Source organism: Glycine soja, chromosome 14 (assembly GCF_004193775.1).
Source record: "Glycine soja cultivar W05 chromosome 14, ASM419377v2, whole genome shotgun sequence".
Lineage (NCBI taxonomy): Eukaryota > Viridiplantae > Streptophyta > Magnoliopsida > Fabales > Fabaceae > Glycine > Glycine soja.
The window spans coordinates 23,836,208-23,845,904 of record NC_041015.1 but is presented as its reverse complement, the minus strand read 5'-3'; the positions used below and the strand labels follow the sequence as shown (position 1 = coordinate 23,845,904).

Here is a 9,697-nt window from a genome sequence, read left to right as displayed (position 1 = left end):
TTATGACAATGGTTAATAATCATCGTTGTATGTGTAAATTAGATGACGTAGAATGCACTTTTTCCAGTAGTGTTGAAAGGCCAAACATATGGATTTGCCTCCTACTTTTGGTTAATGACACGAGCAAAGGATTTTTCTTTTAAAACAAAAAAAAAAACAGTGATAAAAATAAATCTTATTTTTTGGGTCGAAAGCAATGATATATATCTTCACCGTCCCGAACATGCGTTAATATTGGGCCCACTCCAATGTGTCTTGAAATATACTCTTGCGTGAGACACTTACTTTCTGTACTTCACCACATGCTTCTCGCACTTTCCGTTTTCAGTGCATTAAAAAATTTATCCTTAATGAGTTTGAACTCTCCTTTCTCTCAAACGATGGACCAATATACAAATCTTCCTTGATTTGAACAATGCATATCAAAATTTGTGTCATAAAAGGCATATATCTGGGGCTTTGAATAACAGTAAAAGATAATAGAGTGAGCTTTCTTGTATACTAGTATCCTTTTATTTATTTTCAACCATATTGGTTTCTACCGGTATCAAATTTTGGAATTCAAAGTGTCATCCGAAGCCTCCGTCATACATGGCATAAAATTAGCAGCAACATTGAATAGCAATAAAGAAATCATTTCATTTTATTCTTTTTCTTGTATCTGTTTCTATTTATTTCCTTAATTTTCAATATAACTAGAAAAAAGTCTAAAGAAATCATTTCATTTTATTCTTTTTCTAATTCTACCGTTCTTAACAAATTTTCCACTTAAAACTCACTATCATTTATATCCTTTTTATTTCTTTCTTTTTCCAATTCCCTGGCCACTTATTTCATTACCTGTCAAAGTGTAAATGTTTTGCCTAATTCAAATTTAGAACTATTTTAACTCTCTTGTAGTAATGGTTGATCGAGGTCGTACCCGAATCAAACAAACATTAAAATGCACTAAATAGGAAGTGATCCTAGGTCGTTTCCCAACGAGCAATGCTAAACCATATGTTCATAATATACTTGCAGTAACAGTAACAATTTGGGGGGGGGGGGGGTTGTTTGTTTTGTGAATTAAATAACAAGCGAACTGGAATACGAAATTAATAGTAGTAAAAACGTGTTGTTTCCTCTTATTCAGATTCTATTCTCTTGTCCTAGGTTATGAAGAATTTGTCCCTAACATTTAACCACTTAATCCAACCTTATTTTAATTTACCAAGCAAAAATCAATTTAGGGTTGTCAATACGTGATTAGGCAACACATACACCAATTAACCCTTCGTTCATTAAGCAAGAATGCAAGTTAAGCTCAGAGGCAATTAATCAAACACTAAGCGTGCATAGATTAACATTAACGAATGTGGGTTAATTGGTGAAGGGAAAATTGCCAGGAAGCTACATTATAAACAGAACCTCGAAGAGAGTTAAGCTTCGTTCTCAGAAGGAAACAACACTAGAAAATTAGCCTTCCATAATTTCAACGAAAGCAGAAAACATAAATGAAACTAGGAGCAGAAACGTAAATGAAGATAAGAGCATAAAACGTAAATGAAACTAAGAACAGAAAACATAAATGAAACTAAAGGCAGAAGAAGAAACAAGAACGAAATTGCAATTAGAAGCAGAAAATGGAAAATTGCATTACGTAAACAGTAGCATCAGAACAGAAAAACCTAAAACCCTAAAACTATGCTCTGAATAATGAATAGCCTCCTTTACACGAATCCCAAGGCTGCTATTTATAAGGGTCACTCAAAGTCACTGGGCCCTATTACAATATTCTGACCCAAAACGAAATAAACACTAAACAACATAAAATAAAATAGCAATCTCCTAATTAAAAATTAACTAAGGTAAACATTGCTTTATTTGTCCTGTTTAAGTCCACAACCAAAATCCGGATTAAGCCCAATGCTTCATTAATTCTTGAAATTAGATTAAAAACATCAAATTAGCTGAATGAGCCCAAATAATAAAACTGCCTAATTAATTTGACAATTAAGACTAATCAGTAATTAAAATGGTGCAAAAAGGGTTAAGAAATTGGGATAAAATAGTGACATGTCAAATCCCCCCATACTTAGCCTTTTGCACTCTTGGGCAAAATGAAACAAAGAACAAAATCCAAGGATATCAAAGAGAGACAACAAAAACATTTACATATTTCTCAATGAACATCAAGGAATGAAAGGAATGGATAACATCTAACATGAAGAGATCCAAAGAGTCAAGACATTCATGAAAATCATCCAAGCAACTCAATCATGGCAAAATAGTTAATTAGCTCAATAATGAAAAAGTGATAAAGCCTCACAAGATATACACTCTATCTCTCAAGTGTCTAGGCTACTATTTACCCTCAAAGCACCCATGAAAACCAACACCACATAAACTTGGCAAGATTCTAAAATTGACAATCAACCCATAAACACAAGCACATGAGGATCAAAAGGTCTTTTAAGGTTGTAATGGGGCCAAGGAAAAGGTAGGGAAAAATATGGAATAAGTAGCTAAATCCCAAAGGAATAGAGGAACAATGGGGAATAAGTGCACATTAAGAAAAAAAATAAGAAAACTTAAAGATAAAATTTAAATACAAAGAATAGAACCAAGAGTCTCATCATTCCTTTTTTTTTTTCATTTAAGATCTTATTCACTCAACTTTATTGCTTTTCTTTTTCTTTTTCTAATTGATTCAACTTGAGTTTTTTTTTTTTTTTTTTGCACGTAGCATTTGAGAACTAGCATATCATTCAGCATTCAGCAGCATGTCCAACATTTAACCCATATACAATGTACATCAGTATGGCCCAAAATACGTCATGAAGCATACCTAACAAAACATGTTATCCAACAACCCCCCCCCCCCCCCCCCCCACACTTATTCCCAAAACAATTCCAAAGCTCCAAAATTCCTTAAGGTTAAGGTGAGATCATGGTTTTTCACTTAAGGCTTGTAATGAGCTTCAAAACAAAGAAAGGGAAATATAGGCTCAAAGGGGCTATCAAAGGAATTAATTCAAGGTAAGTCCATTTGGCTAGAAGCTTATAAGAACAAAATTGCCTCAATCATTTCCAAATATGAATGTGAATTAGGAAGCATCAACAAGAATCAAGCCAAGGCTATTGTGCAAGCAATCAATGGGGCAAAACACACCAAATGATTATGATGATGGATGGCTCAAATTCTCACAAAGGTAAACTTATCACTTTGAAATTGAGCTTTCAAAACTATCATGACATGTAGAGGAAAAACAAGGATTTCAAATCACAAAATGTCAAGAGGTTTTTATTTTCAAAACAATTACCCATTTCTTGAACATATCCTAGGAGCAGAAACGTAAATGAAGATAAGAGCATAAAACGTAAATGAAACTAAGAACAGAAAACGTAAATGAAACTAAAGGCAGAAGAAGAAACAAGAACGAAATTACAATTAGAAGCAAAAAATGGAAAATTGCATTACGTAAACAGTAGCATCAGAACAGAAAAACCTAAAACCCTAAAACTATGCTCTGAATAATGAATAGCCTCCTTTACACGAATCCCAAGGTTGCTATTTATAAGGGTCACTCAAAGTCACTGGGCCCTATTACAATATTCTGACACAAAACGAAATAAACACTAAACAACATAAAATAAAATTGCAATCTCCTAATTAAAAATTAACTAAGGTAAACGTTGCTTTATTTGTCCTCTTTAATTCCACAACCAAAATCCGGAGTAAGCCCAATGCTTCATTAATTCTTGAAATTAGATTAAAAACATCAAATTAGCTTAATGAGCCCAAATAATAAAACTGTCTAATTAATTTGACAATTAAGACTAATCAGTAATTAAAATGGTGCAAAAATGGTTAACAAAATGGGATAAAATAGTGACACATCAAATCCCCCCATACTTAGCCTTTTGCACTCCTGGGCAAAATGAAACAGAACTATTTTTAGTGCATTAAAAAATTTATCCTTAATGAGTCTGAACTCTCCTTTTTCTCAAACGATGGACCAATATACAAATCTTCATTGATTTGAACAATGCATATCAAAATTTGTGTCATAAAAGGCATATATCTAGGGCTTTGAATAACATCAAAAGATAATATAGTGATTTTTCTTGTATACTAGTATCCTTTTATTTATTTTCAACAATATTGGTTTGTCCCGGTATCAAATTTTGGAAATCAAAGTATCATTCGAAGCCTCCGTCATACATGGCATAAAATTAGCAGCAGCATTGAATAGCAATAAAGCATAGTGTAGTAGTCTTTCGTGTATCTGTTTCTATTTATTTCATTAATTTTCAATATAACTAGAAAAAGTGTAAAGAAATCATTTCATTTTATTCTTTTTCTAATTCTACCGTTCTCAACAAATTTTCCACTTAAAATTCACTATCATTTATATCCTTTTTATTTCTTTCTTTTTCCAGTCCCCCGGCCACTTATTTCATTACCTATCAAAGTGTAAATGTTTTGCCTAATTCAAATTTAGAACTCTTTTAACTCTCTTAAGAGAACAAATTATCATTGCCCTACGATTTTTCCATTTATATTTGGTTCTTCATGTTACATGTGAAGTTTGCAATTCGATACATGCAAAAAAACAATCCTAATGAAAGCAAAATTTGACATAATAGACATGAACATCATTAATGTTATTTTTCCTTTGTATTTTTTTTAATTGAAAAAAAATCACTTTTATTTGCTTGTGACTATGTAATGTTTGAATAATTTGATGGAAAAATAATTAGTGAACTTTCTTTCTTTGAACATCATTAATGTTATGTTGGACATAGTGGACACTTATTAGTTTGTGAGTCATATGACTGTAATTTTACTCAGCAGCTCATAAATATATTGGACATAGTGGATTTGCCTCCTACTTTTGGTTAATGACACGAGCAAAGGATTTTTCTTTTTAAACAAAAAAAACAGTGATAAAAATAAATCTCATTTTTTGGGTCGAGAGCAATGATATATATCTTCACCGTCACAAACATGTGTTCATATTGGGCCCACTCCAATGTGTCTTAAAATATACTCTTGCGTAAGACACTTACTTTCTGCACTTCACCACATGCTTCTCGCACTTTCCATTTTCAGTGCACTAAAAAATTTATCCTTACTGAGTCTGAACTCTACTTTCTCTCAAAAGATGGATCAATATACAAATCTTCCTTGATTAGAACATTGCATATCAAAATTTATTTCATAAAAGGCATATATCTCGGGCTTTGAATAACAGTAAAAGATAACAGAGTGATCTTTCTTTTATACTAGTATCCTTTTATTTATTTTCAACCATATTGGTTAATCCCGGTATCAAATTTTGGAAATCAAAGTGTCATCCGAAGCCTCCGTCATACATGGCATAAAATTAGCAGCAGCATTGAATAGCAATAAAGGATAGTGTAGTAGTCTTTCCTGTATCTGTTTCTATTTATTTCCTTAATTTTCAATATAACTAGAAAAAGTGTAAAGCAATCATTTCATTTTATTCTATTTCTAGTTCTACCGTTCTTAACAAATTTTCCACTTAAAACTCACTATCATTTATATCCTTTTTATTTCTTTCTTTTTCCAGTCCCCCGGCCACATATTTCTTTACCTATCAAAGTGTAAATGTTTTGCCTAATTCAAATTTAGAACTATTTAAACTCTCTTGTAGTAATGGTATAAGTACAGGTAATATGAAAAGGTGATCGATCGATCATTCAATCATTTTATTTGACAATAGAATCTTAAAAAAATGATCAATACATTGCTCCTTGTAATGTGTCTAGTAACTAGCGGTGCTAGGCATAAAGTTCATGGTACTCAAAATGTACTACAAGAAGATTTGGAGTTGGAAAGACAACTAGAGCTCCTTAACAAACCTCCTATCAAGAGTATTCATGTATTCTATATCCTTTTTATATACCATCATATACTTCCTTATGTTGAACATAATCTCACTACATTGTTTAAAAATTTTATTTGTGCATGTTGTATTTTTGGATTTTATAGACAAATCTTGGGTACATTGTTGATTGCATTGATATTAACAAGCAACCAGCATTTGACCATCCTTTATTGAAGAACCACAAGCTCCAGGTATGCATTCCTTTCAATGGCCTCAAATGTGGTTAAATTTCAGTCTTTCTTTGATTTTATTCCCTCTTAATTTCAATATTCATTTTTTCTTGCTTTGAGAATAGAGAAAACCCAGCTTTCAAAAATCAATAGGAAAAACAAGTGTGAAGAAATCACCAACTAGGCCATTACTTGTGCTTCAGAAGGACCAGTGTCCAACAGGGACTGTACCTATTCGAAGAACAACAAAAGATGATCTCATTCGTGAAAAATCATTCTTAAATTATCACATAATGACTCAAGATATTCCCGGTGTTCATGTAAGTTTTTCCTTGCACAACAAACTTTCTAATGTCTATAGGCAATTTCAATAAACCGCATGATATTTAATGTTTCAATTTGACTAGTTATTCAAATATATTGAATTTTGTAGATTGCAGAAGTATCTCTTTCATCATTATATGGTCCTTATTATGGAGTTATTGGATCAAATAATGTGTTTAATCCAAGAGTTAGTAGGAAGGATCAAGTTAGTTCTTCTCATTTATGGGTTCAAAATGGACCAGTGGAAGCTGCTAACAAAATCGCTGCAGGATGGCATGTCAGTTTTAATTGATGCAATTATAATTTTCCCAATATTATACACACAAGTTATTTAATCTGTGTCAATCTGATTATATAAAAAAATACTGAATTGATCTCATGCACGGCTATCAGGTGGCTCCACAATTATATGGTGATGATAAAACCTATATTTACTCGGCATGGACGGTAAGGAAAGATATTGTTTCATTTTTTCTTATCTTTACTTAGCTTATTAAAATGAAACAAATTTGTCCATACAATATCAAATATTTTTTTTATTTTAGGTCAGCTTAAGAAACATGTTTCATTTTGTCAAATTTTTATATGGTGTTTAAAATGACACAGTCAGATAATTTCGAGCGGACAGGGTGCTACAATATTCGATGTTCAGGTTTTGTTCAGATAAGCAAAGTAAATTACCTTGGTACACATGTGAACAATTATTCTACCTACGGTGGAACGCAGCTTGAATTTATCATTTCTATTACTCAGGTCATGTTTATGCTTTATATATAGAATTACATGCAACTACTTTGAGATTGTAGTTTATATTGATTTCTCAATCATACATTATTAGGTAAATATATATAATTATAAATTTTTAATTTTGTATGAGACATGTAATGTTTGGTATGGTATATTGACAAACAAAATTTTATATATGTATCCAGGATCCAGTGACCAAAAACTGGTGGTTAAATATGGCAAATATAAATATTGGATATTTTCCAGCAGCCTTGTTCTCCAACATGACCTCAGCTGATCAAGTGGGGTGGGGTGGGCGAACAAGAACTCCTCCTAATACTCCTAGTCCCCCAATGGGATCTGGACACTTTCCTGATCATACTTTTCATCATGCGTGTTATTTTACATTTGTCTCGTTTCAAAATGAAGCAACAAGAAATTATGGAATTGGACCACATGGAGCACAAACATTCTCTGATAGATCTGATTGTTTTGGTGTTCGATACTTGGGATATATTGCAGAGGAGGTTGGATATTCTCTCCAATTTGGAGGACCCGGTGGTAGTTGTGGAAATTAATTAATTTTTATAAGCAAGCTTTGTCAGATATTTGAAAATAAAGTTGTTCGTTTTGTCTAACTACGTAATTGTATTGTTCGTATCTTTTTTGTTTGTGTTTTTGTCTTCCATGTACTTTCGTTTAATGTTGACAAATGACCAATGGATTTTCACGAGGTGAATTTACTGAAATGTTATTCATAGTGTTAACAAAATTAAGCTTTATCAGGGCAGTGCCAAGATGCAAGATTACCCTGCCCCTACCTTAAATAGAATATACTACGGCTAAATTGAAGAGTCCATTTCTCTTTTGTTGTTAATTACAGATAAATGAAAAAACCATTATTAATTTAGTCTCAAATGTTTCTTGGCAACGAAAAATAAAAATAAAAATAAAAAATATTGGTTGCTCAAGATTTTAGTGAATTTAAGTATTGCAAACTAAATAAAATGGTGGCCCAAACTATTTAGTAAGATTCTTGAAATTCACTAAATAATTAGAAGTAATATGAGAGGAGGAAATAAAATTTGTCTTCAACTATTTAATAGTACAATTATAGGCTGAGACTCAAACTCAAGATTTATACCTCTATCTAAATAAATATTATATTTATCTTACAAATGAAGTTGATCATATTAATTTTATCTTTAAAATTTTAATGTCTTCTAAATATGTTAGTCTATATGATTTAATTGGTGTGAATTTGATTTTATGTTAAAATTTCAAAAATAACGTTAAACAATTGTTTGTAGGAATCAAAGATAATATTTAGAAATTTATGATAAATGCATTACTCATCCGATTAATCTAGACCTGCTTCACAAATTTCCATGCATTTGATTGCATGTTTAATGGAGACGTTGATTCTGAATTCATAATAAATTCTAAAGTGAACTAAATTTAGGTAGCTTTTGATGTAGTTCTATGTGGAGCTTGTAGGTCTTGGATCTTCTTCATCAATGGAGTCCTTTGCTTCTTGAAGATCAGTGGCAAAGGAATGGAGAAGGAGGAAAGGTGAAATGAGACACCGCTTCAAGGAGAATATGAGTCAAGAACAAGCAGATCACCATAGGAAACCAAGGATAAGAGCTTGAAGGTAGGAGAAGATGAGTGAAAGGAGAGGGAGCATGAAATTTGATACCTCAAATAAGGTCTGAAATTTCAAGTGTAATTCTCAAATGATCAACGTTTAAAAATGCACACACAAGGCATCTATTTATAGCCTAAGTATCTCAACAACTAGAGGGAACTTTGAATTTTTATTCTAATTTCTCTGGAATTTGAATTTGAATTTGTGGAGCCAAATTTGGATCCAAAATTTCACTAATTATGATTTGTGGCTTAAGTGTCATGAGGCATGTAAAGCATCAAGGACATGCCCAAAAGGTGACTATATGATGTGGCAATATGGTGTAGCAAGAATATTTTCACCTCCCTCTTAGGAAGGTCCAAAATTTAATTGGATTGGCCTTCTCCCAATTCAATTAAATTTCTCTCCCAACACACTTACAGGTCCAATAGTGCACTTAATGCATGTGAAATTATAAAACTACCCCTCATACAAAAGCTAGCCTAGGTGCCCTAAATTAAAAGGGCAAACAAATCCTACATTACTTGGGTATCGTCGCTACACTATGCAGCCCTAAAATAATGAAACCCTAATGTAATGTGGGCTCATAGTTAGCCCGTGGGCTAAAACTCTACCATAAGACTTATGAGAACCCGAAGGCCTTTTTCAGCATCTCTGGCCCAATATTCTTGGGGTCTTCTATCCAATGCCCTTGGGGGGGTAGGATTGCAGCATCTTTTGTGTTGGATTTAACATTTTACATTAAATTTTACTACATTATTTCTTTTATAATAAAAATATCTAAACATAAATCACACTCTATAAAAATTAATTTTACAAAATGGATTCCATTCAAAATCTGTTATACTAACTTTGTCGAGGCTTATTTAAATGCAGGCTAACTTTTTGTTTGGAGCAGTGCAAACTCGAACTCAACATTTACTCATTGACTTTTT

General features: G+C 32.2%; 1 protein-coding gene across 1 annotated transcript; it reads left to right on the top strand.

Annotated features, from left to right (window-relative positions):
• Positions 1-5,352: 5,352 nt before the first annotated feature.
• On the top strand, positions 5,353-7,844 carry LOC114383072. Its single transcript, XM_028342664.1, has 7 exons — positions 5,353-5,888; positions 5,999-6,085; positions 6,190-6,384; positions 6,498-6,665; positions 6,782-6,835; positions 6,995-7,141; positions 7,321-7,844. The coding sequence occupies exons 1-7, from the start codon at positions 5,742-5,744 to the stop codon at positions 7,690-7,692; spliced, it is 1,170 nt and encodes a 389-aa protein (XP_028198465.1). The 5' UTR covers positions 5,353-5,741; the 3' UTR covers positions 7,693-7,844.
• The last annotated feature ends 1,853 nt before the right edge of the window (positions 7,845-9,697 follow it).

Bases quoted from the DNA above. Each gene is read 5' to 3' on its own strand.
- LOC114383072 (XM_028342664.1), top strand. From the start codon at position 5,742: ATGATCAATACATTGCTCCTTGTAATGTGTCTAGTAACTAGCGGTGCT. The intron at 6,086-6,189 runs GTATGCATTCCT...CTTTGAGAATAG, and splicing joins TGAAGAACCACAAGCTCCAG to AGAAAACCCAGCTTTCAAAA. The intron at 6,385-6,497 runs GTAAGTTTTTCC...TGAATTTTGTAG, and splicing joins AAGATATTCCCGGTGTTCAT to ATTGCAGAAGTATCTCTTTC.